The 16183-nt window shown below is 35.7% G+C and overlaps 1 protein-coding gene across 1 annotated transcript; it reads left to right on the top strand.

Moving 5' to 3' along the window:
• The first annotated feature begins 1219 nt into the window (after positions 1-1219).
• LOC129920164 (sarcoplasmic calcium-binding protein-like) lies at positions 1220-14998 on the top strand. The gene is made up of 4 exons (XM_056001387.1): positions 1220-1547; positions 13362-13508; positions 14180-14347; positions 14429-14998. The coding sequence occupies exons 1-4, from the start codon at positions 1428-1430 to the stop codon at positions 14798-14800; spliced, it is 807 nt and encodes a 268-aa protein (XP_055857362.1). The 5' UTR covers positions 1220-1427; the 3' UTR covers positions 14801-14998.
• Positions 14999-16183: the final 1185 nt, after the last annotated feature.

The raw sequence follows: 16183 nt of genomic DNA on the forward strand, positions 1-16183 counted from the left end.
ATGATAATTATACAAAATTTATTGAATAAACATATAATTTTTTTTTAATGAATAATATGACCAAAAAATTAAATCCTTGGATTTATGAAATTCAGATTAAATGGGTTGGATTTAAAATTAACTTAAATCCAAACTAAATGCAGAGTGAATAATATGGCCGTAAATCTCTAAGATTTACGAACAAGTTTCAGTTAATCATGTACATTATGAAGAAATCAGCTAAATAATAACATTGTCTTGGAGGCTTGGGGGGGGGGGCTTGAGCCCCCTGATCCCCCACCCTCAATACGCCACTGTTTGGAAGTAAGTTTTTTTAATCCTGTGACCCCCCCCAAACCAAATTTTTTAGATCCGCGCCTGGGTACCATCTTCTTTTTCTAAGCTCAGCAATTTAATCCTATAAATTCCGACATATCTCTGATGTTAACGTAATGCCCTAATAAAAGACAAGTCATACCTACATCTTAAAGCAACAAAATAAAATAATATCCGATAGCTTCTCATATTGTGGTCTGACCGGGTTTGTTGTTTTGTTTGATCACGTACGCCGCCGTAAACATTATTAATATTGATACCTACATTGCATACAAGTGCAACTTCTACAAATACATATTTGTGAATTTATTAACATAACATCGAATGAGATGAAAAATGTTGATCCCAGAAGTCTCTATTGATAAACTCATAATAATACATAAAAAAATAAACAATAATAACATTAAACATCTGAGTTCGAAGACCTTGAGAGTTTTGTGAGTTGTGTTTGTTTTTATCTATTATGTACTGTATTGATATGAATATAAAATAAGAGAGTAGGTAGTAACATATCTATGTGAATGATCAAAATGGAACTTCAAAACCAGATTTGTAGTATGGTGGCCCTAAGAAAACCGTAAAAAAAAGTTTGTTTTTCAATCCCAATAATGTTTATTTTAAAAGATAGAGATTGTATGTATACACATGAATTAAGTCACATAGGCCCGAGTAGAGCTCCCAAGCTAAAGTTGACAATCCAATCCACAAACTACCTACTAACTACCCCATAGAACCACACTACTACTCCAGCGATAAACCATATGTTGATGCTTTCAAGCAATTGTATATAGACGAAGACGTATGTATGTAATGTGTAAATGTATTGGTATATACTTACTAAGTGTTGATAATGTAACGACCAATTTACTAGACTCCAGACACATGGTTTTTCTTATTGAAATTGAAACCATAATTTGGGCTATGTTCAATGTGGAATTATCTGCGTGAGCGATCGGTCAGACTTTTAATATAACCAGCAGTTAAAATTTGAATTGAAAATAAAAAAAAATAAATAAGTCTTTACGCATTAAAATTTTATTTAATCAATAGTGACTTTTTAATTAGGGTATATAATTTTGTTAATACTTTCGTAAGAGAAATATTCGGGAGTAATGGCTTTTAAATTGATAACTTCTGTCCTTCTAAGGACTTCACAAGAACTCCTCCCAATAAGAAGAGTACCAGCATCAGTTCGACTATTAAACATTTTTATGAAAGTTGAAACCATCAAGGTGAGTGTCAATATAAAAAATAAACTGATAACAATTTTATTTTGTAGATTTATTTAAATGAAATGTTTTAAATTATATAATAATATATAATAATAAGGAATACTAACGACCTTCTATTTGTTTTCATTAAAATTCGTAGATACCTGAACATTTTATTAGAAATAGAGACACCTAATGACGGTTTATTGGTTTGTTTTGCGTTTTAAATAAATAAATAACGGCTACATAATTGTTCATTGAAATAGAAAACCTATTCAAGAAACACATTAATCAAGAAATAGAATTTCGATAATCTGACATCTAGAAAATAGGTATGCTGAAACGGAACTTAAATAATTTCAGTAAAACATAAAATCTATTTCCTACTTTTTCCTCTGCGTAACAAAGGGCTTTACTCTTGTTAATGTAATTGTGTGTAAAATATTTTGTATTTATGTTCTAATTCCGAAGATCACAATCAAAAATCGGTTAAAAAAAATCCTATAAACTCGACGCCACGTGGTGCAACGGTAATCGTTAAACGACACAAAAATACTTTTGGGTCATTTATTTGAACAGATAAATAACTGCAGTTATTTCATTATTTAGGTATATAAAAAGAAATATTGATATTCGCTACACCTGCGCTGCGGCTCGAAATGTTGCAGTGAATATGGTGCTTAGTTACCTTAATCGATATGATGCATCATGATGTTTGGTCTGCAACATTGAAATTTGAATAAAAAAATTTAGTTTTCCTAATAGACCTAGAGTGAGTTTGCAGTTTTACAGCCTTTTGCGTTCTAAGAACGAATTCAAAAGTCTGCAGCTTTAATTCGCGACTTTACTTGGTTTTCGCCAGGTTAAAAAACGAGAATTTTAAGAACTGATGCTCTATAATTTTCCCTCAGCTTTATAGTACAGGTAAAATAGGCATATAAAAAAAATTGTTACACTCATGAAACTTGGCAAAAAGTTTGCTTTTGGGAAAAGAAATAATAGCCCAGGGTCGATAATTTTTTTAAACCAAAACAAATCATAGTAGGATGAAACCCATTGGAAAAGGGGGTGAATATGATAAAAATGAAAGCAAAAATAATTTACGGGCGAGCCGAGTTCGGGAAGTGGGTGGGTTGAGTTTTTAATGGTAAAAAATGGTAAATCTCGATTTCTGGCAAAACTACAAGTCCTATGAAAAAAAGTTGAATAGCAAAGTTGTAGATAATAAAAAGATCTACAACTTATATGTTAACAATTTTTTTACATAACCTCAAAATTTATGTGAAAAATTTATTTTTATTTTTTTCAAAAAAAAGTTTTTTATACGAAATTTGGTGAAAACTTACCTTGTTGTGCCCCAATTACACAGCAATTTATTTGATTTAAAATATTTATTTTTTAACCTTATTTTGACTTAATATCAAAAAAACACAATAATTTTCAATCAATTAATTTAATTACTCAAAAACCGTAACATTTACACTGGTTTACAAAATTAAACTTTTTTTTTGTTGCCGGAACAAAAATATACTTTTCTGAAGGTTTTTGGTGTGCTGAACTCGAATCCGAAGGCAAAAAAATTCTAGCAGCTCCCGTTTTTGAGATATTACCGTTAGAAAATGCAGCACTTCGGACCTAATTCTTTTATATAAGGAAAATTGTTTGAGCATATTTAGTGATGGTTTTTATAAGAACTATTTTCCACCTTTTTAAATCTGTTTAAATCTTTCCGATATCTTTTTTACTGTACGAGATATCCTCAGTTGTTTGGTATTTTTATAAATTTTATAACGTCATTATCTACTTTATGATATATGAAGCCAAACCCACTTACTTCATTTTAAGATATCTCGGGCAATACAAAAGATATTGAAAAGATTTAAACAGGCATCGAAAGATGGGAAATAGTTCTTATAGAAACCGCTACTAAATATGCTCAAACAATTTTCATTATACAATAGAATAAGGTCCGAAAAACTCAAAAAAACGTTTTTTTGCATTTTCTAAAGGTAATATCTCAAAAACGAGAGCTGCTAGAATTTTTTTGACTTAGGATTCGAGTTCAGCACACCGAAAACCTTCAGAAAAGTATATTTTTGTTCCGGCAACAGAACCCTTGTTAACCAGTGTTATCAATGTAACATAAAATCTTACAGTTTTTGAGTAATAAAAATTTTATCAGTGTAGCATGTTTTTCACATGGGTTGCTGTTATATTTTACTTGTTGAAGTCAAAAAACAAGCACCCTTGTTTTTAATCGGCAATAACTTTTCTTAGAGCAATCGTATTGACTTTATTTTTATGTCATTAGATTCAGCATAAAAAAAATACCTTGAAAACATGTGTCATATGATGATATTCGACAAACAATTTTTTTCAGTATATTTTTGACCTTCACCTTCAGAGGGAGGGGCCTCTTGTCCGCGAAAAAACACCCTTCCACCCAAATTTTTTTTATAGACTTTTTTTGTAGGTACTTGGTTCTTATCTTAAAAGCAAACTTTTTGCCAAGTTTCATGAGTGTAACAATTTATTTGTTTATTTCTTGATTTTATGTACTATTTTACTTGTACTATTTAATAGAATAGAATATATCAATTTTGGCTAAAGCCTAGTACGCTATGCTGAAGCGAAAAGAAATTTTCCATACAAAATTTCGTTAACGAAATCCTGAACTGAAAATTTCGTTTTGCTTTTCGTTTCTAATGTGGTACCTACGCAGCTCTAGCGAAAAACTGGAAAGTTTTTACTCATTTGTCACTTACTTTTTACTATCCTATGAATTTTTCTTGACTCCAAGAGCAGTGTTGACGGTTTTTTCACTTTTTATTTTCTGTTGATTTTTCTTGATTTTAAATTAATTTTGAATTTTATTCACTTTGACAGAATACTTGATGATATTTTTTCGTTGTCGACTTTGGAGACTTGAAAATTTTTCTTTTCGCTTCAGCAGCGTACTAGGCTTACTGGTTAAACAGAATGCAAATTCGCTTGTAGCAAAGAAAAACGCGGTGGTACAAGATGTCAAATAAAATCGCTAAAAATGTAGAAAAGATGAACAGAATATGTGGCGCACTAAAATGTCAATTGCCTTGAAAAAAAAAAATAATTTTAACTGAGCAACCACATTAGAAACGTCAAAAATCATTGCGCTTGTAGCTTGAAGTAAAAGTTGACTCGACTTGTACCACAGCGAATTTCCTTGCCACAGCCACAACTACGTATTTTGGCACCAATATACTAATTTCATATTTTTTAACTTTGACAGCTCCACAAGACACAGCCACAGCTACATCATTCTGTTAAACCAGTTAAGCAACAAATAGAACTAGAGATATTTTTTCGGAGAGTTTTGAATTCAAGCAAACAAAAAATTAAACAGAAAAGTCTCCAAAACATAGCATAATATAACTTATGTTGAAGTAAACAAGCTTCACAGCGTTTCATGTGAAGAAAATGAAATTGTGACATTTACCACTTGTACAGAGTACAGACTTCTTGTAGCTTAGTGAACGGTTGACGTTTTAAAATATTTGAATACATACACATTGTATATATATTTCTATAGTACTATCAATCCATGAAAATACTTTAGCGACATCTTTTGGTAGATCTGCACTTCAATTTTCTGCATGAGGTTCAAACATAAAATAAACTAGCGATCCCAGCGGTGGCGACGCAAAATAGAAAATTCTACTTCATGAGAATACTATAAGAATATATATACAATGACATACATATAACATTGTACTGTCTATGAAGAATTTTTATATTCCAATAATTTATTTTCATACATAAATTGATTAAGGGCCAGTTGTACAAATATTTAATCCGTGGATCAGCAACTTTTATCTTCTGAAATCGGTAGTAAAGCTGAGTTTTAGCACTGGTTCAAGGTATATATATATATACAAATAGCCACATTCAAGGCTTGGCCACACCGGAGGGTACGCGGTAGCGGTACGGGTAGCGGCAACGATATTTGTATTAAAAAAATTTCACACCCGAACGTTGATGTGTCAGTTTGGAATTTTTTCCATACAAATACCCGTACCGTTACCTGTACCTCTACCGCGTACCCTCCGGTGTGGCCAAGCCTTCATGCTTGAACCGAAGTTGACCCGCAGGTAATCCGCCGAAATCGGCGGGTAAAATTCTTGAACCAAGGCTGACCCACGTTTGTACAACTGGCACTAAGATTTTCGTAAGTTAATACTGAGTTTCATAAGTTGATGAATTTGTTCGTTACTTAATTCAAATTTTGGTAAAGTAAGGAACAAATTGGTGTTTTTATTTTTTAAAAAGAGTATGACATTTTTCTTTAAGTGATAAATCTTTTCATTAAAATGGTTTTTTGGCTCTAAAAAGGGAGAAAACTATATGAAGCATTTTCGTTAAGTGATAAAGGTTTTCATATTACGAAAAATTACACATTTTCGTTGAGCCAACGAAAGTTTCGTTGGTCCAACGAATATGTAGGGTATGAACGATTTTCATATTTTTACGAAAGTTATTATTTTCAGTGAAAGTGTAAATTTTCTTCAGAAAAAAAATGTTTTCATCGGCAAGCCGTCATTTTGAAAAATTTTTACTACTATTCCATTATTTTTAATACCCGTATTATATACCTGAAAAATAAATCTTTTTGCTTTTTCTATTTCAAATAATTTGGACCAGAGATACCTCAGGGCCAAACACCTTTTTGCCTAGATCCACTAAGTGATCCACTACAGGAACAACAGGACCGAATATTTTTGTGTATTGTAAAAAATACATTATACTGTAACGATGAATTACTGAACTACTTTTAAGATAAAAGTCTGAACACACTACCTACTCCTGCAAAGGTAGAAATGTGAACGGACCTTTAGTAATTAAGAAAAATATCTCATTGAACACATCTAAAAATATCCCACTGAACACATCTAAAAATATCTCACTGAACACATCTCAAAATATCCCACACTGAACACATCTCAAAATATCCCACTAGACTGGAAGTATGAAGTGCCCTTCCTGGAAAGGAAGTTTCGAGAGAAAGGGACGAGAGCCTTCGAGGACGTTCTCGAGTCTCGAGATTCCGGTATAAAAGGCAGCGTAGACACCGACCGGGGACAGTTTAATCTTGAAAGTGAAAGAGTACAGTACAAAGTGAAATAAAGTGTTGCGAATTGTTAGTAGTAAATAAAGTGATTTAAAAGTGTGTTTGTTTGAGCGAATAATAAAAGTAAATTGAGTTGAAATAAAGTGTGTTCTTATTTGAACGGAAATATAAGTGGAAATTAAATAAGTTTTATTGTGAACCCGGAATAAAACATTACATTGGTGTCAGAAAAGTGGAATAAAACTTATTTATTTGTGCGAATCAGATAATTTCGCGAATAAAATAAAAAGTGCGCGTGTGTTTTAACAATAAACAAAGTGTAAAACATTTTGAAATAAGTAAAAGTGCTCGCGTTTTGAAAAGTTAAAATGGGTAAAACACTAAATCAGTTAAGTTTGACTGAGTTGAAGGCGGAATTGACTAAGCGAAGTCTTCCTACTGCTGGATCGAAAAATGATCTCATTATTCGTCTACAGGATTATTTAACCCAGAAAAACGAAGATTTGGATACATTTCAATTCGAGGTTGAAATGATAGAAGAACGAGTAAGTACTAGTTCCGATATGTCATCCATGATGGCTGTTCTCCTTGCAAAATTTGAAGAACAGAAAGAACAAATTGAGACACAACGCAAGGAACAGAGAGAACAAATGGAAAAACAACGTACCGAGCAAAGGAGTGAACAACAGAGTGTTCTCGAACAAATGGAAAAACAACGTACCGAGCAAAAGAGTGAACAACAGAATCTTCTCGAAAAATTAGATGAACAGAAAAACATCATCCAAGGTAAGCTTGACGCGATCGAGAACAAGTTCGTTGCTATTGATGCTTCCATCAAATGCGTTGAAAAGCAATCTCAAGAAAAGTTCGAGAAAGTTGAAGAAAAACTCGAGAAAGTAGAAGGAAAGTTCGAGAAAGTGGATGACAAGTTTGAAAAAATGGAAGTTAAAATGCAAAGTATTACTGAGGAACTTGACAAGGTTCGGAAAATTAAGATTCGAGAAAGTTCTGGTGAGTACCCAAAGAAGAAGGAAATGCATCCACCAACATTTGATGGACAAAGTTCTTGGTCGATCTACAAGAAACAGTTTGAGGCAGCTGCAACAACAAATGGCTGGGATGACGAAGACAAATGTATAGCGCTGACTCTTGCTCTTAGAGGTCCTGCTGCTGAGTTGTTACAAACGTTACCACCAGAAAAGAATGGTAACTTTAACGCTCTTGTCCAGGTCATTGAAAAACGCTTTGGAGATGGCCATATGCAGGAAGTCTTCCGCGTCCAACTCAATACAAGAGTCCAGAAAAGAGGAGAAACTCTGCAACAACTTCAAGCAGATATTGAAAGGTTGGCTCATCTGGCATATCCGACAGCAGGAGACGACATTATCAATCAGTTTGCGACAGAAGCCTTTGTACGTGCTGTATCTGATATAAATCTTCAGCGAGCAATTCGAACAGCTGGAAAACGTTCCCTTCCTGAAGCATTAGCGTTTGCACTGACTATGGAAGCAGCAGAACAGGCTTCTCAAGGCGTTCATCGGGTAAGAGAAGTTGCAGTGGAGGAATGCTCTTGTCAAAAACTCGCGTTCCAAAGAAACCAGCGAGACGGAGCTGCTCGATGCTGGAACTGTAACAAGACAGGACATCTCCAGCGGCAGTGCAGATTTCCACCAAGAAGAACTGCTTGCGAACACTGTGGAAACAGGAATATTGCCCAACAACAGGTAAGCGATACAACTAACACTCATGCTCATCTTGTTTCCCATTCGGGAAATCTGGTATCTGGTATCGATGGCCCCAGAACCACAATTCAAGTCTCACAGAGTAAACGAGACAACAAAAGTCTGACAGTGGAGGCGACCATAAACAACAAACAACACGTGGCTACAATTGACACCGGTGCCACCGCCTCTATTGTACGAAGAGACTTGGTGAAGATGACATGGCTACATAACACCAACAGCTACCGTCTGAAGACAGCCACAGGAGAAGCAGCAAGGGTGTACGGTGAAGTTCGTCTTACGATCCGTATGGCAGAACTAGAGTTTTCGCATGTGTTTTTGGTGGCAGATATATGTGACGAGTGCATCATTGGAATCGACTTCATGAAGGACCATGAAATCATTTTGGATATAGGTAATCAAGTCCTGAAATACAGAAATGTGGAGATCCCAATGGTCTATGGCAACGAAAATTCAACAACAATTAGAACTGTCATCAAAGAAGACATGTGCCTGCCTCCTTCTTCAGAAGTTTTTGTGTGGACGAAACTAAAGGGGAATATTGGAAGCCATCGATACCTCATGGTTGAGCCAGAAGTTAAACAAAGTTCCCAAAACATCATCATCGGGAAGACTCTTGTGGCACCAAAGAACAACATGGTACCTGTACGCATACTTAACATCAAACCGTACCCAATCAAGCTTAAGAAAGGAGAAGTTGTTGGGCAATGTGAATCTGTGGCCGCAATAACTAAGATCAACGAGGTGGATACACAGATGACTATGAAATCGGAGAAACTAAAGAAACAAATTCTCAAATCAGACAACTTGAGTCAACATCAGCTTAATGTTGCGGGAAGTCTTCTTCACGAATATGCTGATATTTTCTCTTCACCCAGCGGGCAATACGGCCGGACACAACTGGTGCAGCATCGAATCGATACAGGAGATGCTAGGCCGATTCGTCAACCAGCAAGACGTCTCCCGTTGGCCAAACAAGGTGAAGTTGAAGAAATGATAACAACAATGAAGAAAGACGGGCTAATCGAAAATTCCAAAAGCCCTTGGGCATCACCGGTAGTTCTCGTCAAAAAGAAGGATGGAAGCACTCGATTTTGTGTCGACTACCGCAGGCTGAATGATGTGACGAAGAAAGACAGCTACCCACTGCCAAGAATCAGCGATACTCTAGATGCAATGGAAGGAGCACAATGGTTTTCGACTTTGGATTTGAAGAGTGGCTACTGGCAGGTAGAAATCCATCCAGAAGATCGGGAGAAGACGGCTTTCTCCACAGGAAATGGTCTGTGGCAGTTTAATGTCATGCCGTTTGGGCTATGCAATGCCCCAGCTACTTTTGAGCGCTTAATGGAGTGCGTTTTAAATGGATTAACCTGGAAATCTTGCCTAGTCTATTTGGATGATGTCATCGTTTACGGGAAAACATTTGATGACCATTGTGAAAACCTAAAGGCTGTATTCCAAAGGCTACGAGAAGCACATCTTAAGTTGAATCCAAAGAAATGTGCACTTTTCAAGACCGAGGTTAAATATTTGGGGCATATCATCTCATCCCAAGGAGTGAAGACTGATCCTGAAAAGGTTGACACTGTGAAGAACTGGCCAACCCCTCAGGACAAGCATCAACTTCGGAGTTTCCTCGGTCTGGCAACGTACTATCGACGATTTGTGAAGGATTTTGCGAGAATCGCCAAAAGCTTGCACCAACTTACGGAGAAGGGTAAACCCTTTAAATGGTCAGGTGAGTGTGAGAAAAGCTTTCAGGAACTGAAGCTGCGGTTATGTGAAGCTCCTGTGCTGGCCTATCCGACTCCAGGCAAACAATTCATCATTGACGCAGATGCAAGTAATGTTGGAGTTGGTGCTGTTTTATCGCAAGTTCATGACGGAGAAGAAAAGGTCGTTGCCTATTTCAGCAAGGTACTCTCGAAACAAGAAAGAAACTATTGCGTGACCAGAAGGGAACTTCTAGCTCTGGTATTGGCAACAAAGCACTTCCATAAGTACATCTATGGACAGAAGTTCCTTCTTCGCACAGATCATGGTGCACTAAATTGGCTTTTGAACTTCAAAAATCAAGAGGGTCAAGTAGCAAGATGGATCGAGATACTTCAGACGTATCAATGTCAGATTCAACATCGAAGAGGAAAGCTGCATTCAAATGCAGACGCATTATCTCGACGCCCGTGCAAGCAAGACTGCAAACATTGCACACGACTAGAAGAAAAGGAAGTTGTCGCTGTTAGAAGAACGAGAGCTGATCCCATTTGTGGCTGGAGTAATGAAGAACTCAGAATGGCCCAACAGGAAGATTCGGACATCGAACCCATCCTTGCATGGAAGGAACATCAAGAGAAACCAGAATGGGCCGACATCTCCGACCGAAGCCCCACTCTAAAAGCATATTGGGCACAATGGGACTCACTTCATGTGCAAGAAGGGCTACTCAGGCGTAAGTGGGAATCCGCAGATGGTAAATCCTATGTAATGCAGCTAGTCGTACCTCAGTCAAAGGTAAATGATGTTCTCCGAGAGATGCACGGTGGAACTTCTGGAGGCCATTTAGGCATCAACAAGACGCTGGAAAAGCTACGACAGCAATTCTACTGGTTACGTATGAGAGAAGACGTTGAAAAGTGGTGCCGAAAATGTGATACTTGTGCCGCTAGCAAAGGACCAGCTAGAAAAATCCAAAGCAAGATGCAGCAGTACAATGTGGGTGCACCTTTTGAGAGAATTGCAATAGACGTAGCAGGTCCTTTTCCCGAAACCAACAACGGAAATCGATACATCCTTGTAGTGATGGACTACTTCAGCAAATGGCCTGAGGCATTTGCCATTCCAAACCAGGAAACCAAAACAGTTGTGGATAAGATTGTCTTTCATTGGGTGAGCAGGTTCGGAGTACCCATGGAACTTCATTCCGACCAAGGAAGGAACTTCGAATCTAAGATTTTTCAAGAGGTTTGCTCACTCCTTGGCATCAAGAAGACGCGAACAACACCGCTTCATCCACAATCTGATGGGATGGTTGAGCGATTTAACAGGACACTTAAGGAACACCTGTCAAAAGTAGTCAATGATAATCAACGAGACTGGGACCGACATATTCCATTATTCTTGATGGCTTATAGAAGTGCAACACATAGTTCTACTGGACATACACCATCGGAAGTCCTATTTGGCTCAACAATACGTCTGCCAAGTGAGATAAAATTTGGAAGTGTTCCAAACGAGCCACATGAAATGGATGAGTACGTAGATAACCTGAAAGGAACACTGGCTGACATTCACCAACGGACAAGGACAAATATAAAAGCGTCTAGTGACAGGATGAAAACAAGATATGACGCACGAGCGACAGCAACAGGGTTTCAAGAAGGAGAACTTGTGTGGTTTTACAATCCCCACCGACAAAAGGGACTATCACCGAAGCTACAACAAAACTGGGAAGGCCCTTACACAGTAATAACCAGAATTAACGACGTGGTTTACCGTATACAAAGAGGGGTAAGAGGCAAACTTAAGGTAGTTCATTGTGACCGTTTACATCGTTATAATGGTGATAGAAGCAATGGAGTTGTTCGGGACGAACAATCCTAAGAGGGGGGCAATGTAACGATGAATTACTGAACTACTTTTAAGATAAAAGTCTGAACACACTACCTACTCCTGCAAAGGTAGAAATGTGAACGGACCTTTAGTAATTAAGAAAAATATCTCATTGAACACATCTAAAAATATCCCACTGAACACATCTAAAAATATCTCACTGAACACATCTCAAAATATCCCACACTGAACACATCTCAAAATATCCCACTAGACTGGAAGTATGAAGTGCCCTTCCTGGAAAGGAAGTTTCGAGAGACAGGGACGAGAGCCTTCGAGGACGTTCTCGAGTCTCGAGATTCCGGTATAAAAGGCAGCGTAGACACCGACCGGGGACAGTCAGGACTACAGCGACACCCAGTTTCGAGGAGATACTACCCAACCAAGAAATTGTACGAGGAGGCAAAATTGATTCCCATTGATCAATTTATGCGGCAGCTTTCAACGAAGATCATCAGGAACCTGGAAAACCATCCGAACTTAGAAGTCCAACAAATACTCCAGCATCAACTAGAGCCCAGCCATCGCTACCTGAACGTTCGAGCCATCACAGACGACCGATTCGAGGATATAATGGACAACGAAGAAACACCGTTCTACGAAATAACAAACAACCAACACTATAGAGGGTAAAATATCTATAAGTAATTTTATATTAAATTTTAAAAAAACAAGCCATGTTAAAAATATTTAAATATTAGAAAAAATTCATGTAATAGATTAAGTAAACAAAAATATGATATTGTAAAATAGCATTATATAGAGTCATTAGAAGTACGTCGGGCCCCTATTGTTGAGCCGACATGATTAATATAGTTATAAGTTTAGTTTTAAGTCAATTGTATATAAAACAAATTGAAAAATATAAAAACCTTAATCTAAAAAAAACCGGGGACAGTTTAATCTTGAAAGTGAAAGAGTACAGTACAAAGTGAAATAAAGTGTTGCGAATTGTTAGTAGTAAATAAAGTGATTTAAAAGTGTGTTTGTTTGAGCGAATAATAAAAGTAAATTGAGTTGAAATAAAGTGTGTTCTTATTTGAACGGAAATATAAGTGGAAATTAAATAAGTTTTATTGTGAACCCGGAATAAAACATTACAATACGAATATATGCACATTTTTATATACTATTTATATTTATTTATTTTATGAAAACTCTTCTCACACCAAAATTTTTGCAAATGAGTATAAACCCTAAATACAATTTTTGAATTAAGTGGGTTGCGCCACTACTTGTGCAACCATCACGGCCTATTTTAAATGTAAAGTTTCTCAGCTTAAAATATGTACAATTTTAATGACTCTATACGTGTGGAGGTGGTATTTAGTTTACAATAGGTATGATTATAATTTCTCCATTTTGTATGTTTTTCAGATGGTTCCAAATTTCCAAATTAAAGCAGTCCGGCAATATTCAAAAACTCCAATGCCAGCTTATGCCTACGATCTTGAATCTGATTCCGACTCAGACGGTGAAACATCCCATAGGCGATATAAAGACAATAAAAAAATGCCACAAAGGGTAAGTATTTACTGTTCTACACCATGAAAATATGCACATAAGTATTACGCTCACAAAAACCACATTCTATCTATCATAAGTCATAACTCATAACCATAAAACCCTGGTATTATTGAGAATTGTTATCAAAACTTTTGACTTTTTCAACGCTATGGTAAAACGTACCAGTACCAGTACGCACCAGGTAAAACGCACCGTTTGCGGTTAATAAGCGCCATTTAAACTAGAACTTCTGGAAATCACTCTAGAAACTGAGCCCGCTGTGAACGAACTATCCCTTAACCTTTTACACTTCTTATAAAAAGAAAATGAAAATATATCAGATCTCTCCCACGGAAAAGAAATTAAAAAAATCATTAAGGCCCAATTTATTCACTTTCCATTATATTTTAAGTCGCCATTAAAATTTTAAAATCTGTCAAATAGCACACAAATTTTAAAATTTCCCATTTTAAATGGCGACTTTGAATTTAATGGAAAGTGAACAAATTAGACCTAAATCAGTTTTAGGACTATACAATCTATTCACAATAATGCAACTTTTGCGGGGGGTAGAATTTTGAATTTCAATAATTAAATTTCGCTCCGGCCTAATGTTCATAGTACCTTCCTTGCTAATTTAATGTTTTTACTCATAAGATATAAATATAATATTTAATTTTTGTTTTTAGGGGGAAAGTGAATTCTGGCGCAGAAAGATGCGAACACTCCATAACATTCTAGATGTAAATCGAGATGGTGTGATATCATTTGATGATTACAGTTTACTAGCTAAAAGATTTACTGATGTGGGAAATTTATCACCTGAAATGTCTGCTGAATTTTTCGATGTTATGAAAGTAAGTAAACATACAATACATTTTATTGAAAATTATAATTATTTTTACATTCTATAAAAATTTTATTGTTTTTTTTTTTAGCAAACTTGGGAAGAACAATGGGGTGAAATTAATCCCTATAATTTAGTCACCGCCGAACAATTTTTAACTGAACTACATCATAAGCTCAACGATAAAGATTTAGTCAAAAAAATTGGACGCTTTCTTCCGTATCTCTTTAAGGCAGTTGATATTGATCATACTGGTCATTTGAATCTAGACCAATACAAATTATTTTTCCGTTGCCTCGGACTGACTGATGAGGATGCGGCAGTATCATTCGCTGTGATAGACAGAAACGGTGATGGCCAGCTGTCATTAAATGAATTCGTACATCTTGGACGACAGTATTTTTTAAGCGAAAACGAACGTAAAATATCGAGAATGTTTTGGGGACCATTGATTAAACATTGATATTTCCTTCTGGTCAAGAAATGATTTAATTATTTTCATAGAAATTGGCTAAATATAAGACTTTCAATAGAATACTAATTATTTAAGGTTATTTTTGTATTAGTTTATAAAAATAGATTTAAGGCATTATTTTTATACCTACTCATAATAAAACCGTTTATATTTTTATATTGATGTAAGAAACATTATTCAAATTTATATCACAAGTTCACTATTCAGCGGTGGGTGGGGTACATGAGGGTCATGGGTTTGGAATCAATAGCCTATTGGAGATTGGAGAAGTCGAAATGCGCTACCGGTGTTCAAATTTTGAATTGAAAGTCATGTAGAGTTTGATGACAAATCCATCCGCCATTTTACTTTCTGTGTTATATCTGTGTAGTCGTCGTTTTTGTACATACAAAATGCTAATCAAAAAAATTATCCACTTTCCAATTCTGGGAATTAGTATCAGAATATCAGCATGCGTATTAAAGTTAAATCAAGTTTGTATATGCTCTCGATCAAAAGATATAACGTGTTTAGAAAAAGAGCATCTTTTTACCGTTATCTCAGAATTTTGAAATTTGAAAATATTTGAAATTTTGAACAATTATAATTTAAAAATTTTAATAAAATTTAATAAGCCGTTTGAGAGAAATTCAGAGTTTAAAAAAACGGTTCTATGACAGGTACCGTTAATAATGACTTTCGAAAAAATCTTTTTTTGGTAAAAGATAGGCCTTGTCCAAAAACCCACACTAAATTTTTTTAATTTTAATCGTTAAAAAGAGTTTTTGAGAAAATTATACTTTTCTAGGATTGGTGCATCACAGGTATGGTTAGATAAGGTTCTAAAAAAATTAATTCCATACAATCATCTGCACAATCTCCAAAAACTGCTACATACCAAGTTTGAAGAGAATTGATCCATCCGTTTAGGCTATAGCTTCTTAAACAGACAAAGATTCGAGTCTCAGGTTCGATTCCTGTCGGGGTCTGTTTATTTTTTTTTATTTTAACGAAGGTTAGGTAAGGTGAGGTAGAAATGGCTGTCAGAAAAACAACTGACACACTTAGACCACTTATTGGTCCGTTGTGATACCATGATTTAGCAAGGAAATTCCTCACTAATTAAACCAGTTAGAGCTTTTAATGAAGCGGTGAAGGTTGAAGATGTCCGTATTAATTAATTCACTAGTATCTTCTAAGAAAGATTTTTCCAAGTATTTTTTACGTCTACTGGAAAGAGCAGGACATGAGCAGAGAAGATGTTGGATTGTTTCTTCTTCTTCCTCATCGAGGCAACTTCTACAGAAGTCGTTAGAGACTACGCCAAGTCTTATGGCGTGTCTACCTTTGAGACAGTGTCCTGTTAAGACATCTATTACAGAGCTGATATGC

The sequence above is a fragment of the Episyrphus balteatus genome, chromosome 4 (genome assembly GCF_945859705.1).
Source record: "Episyrphus balteatus chromosome 4, idEpiBalt1.1, whole genome shotgun sequence".
Taxonomy (NCBI): Eukaryota; Metazoa; Arthropoda; class Insecta; order Diptera; family Syrphidae; genus Episyrphus; species Episyrphus balteatus.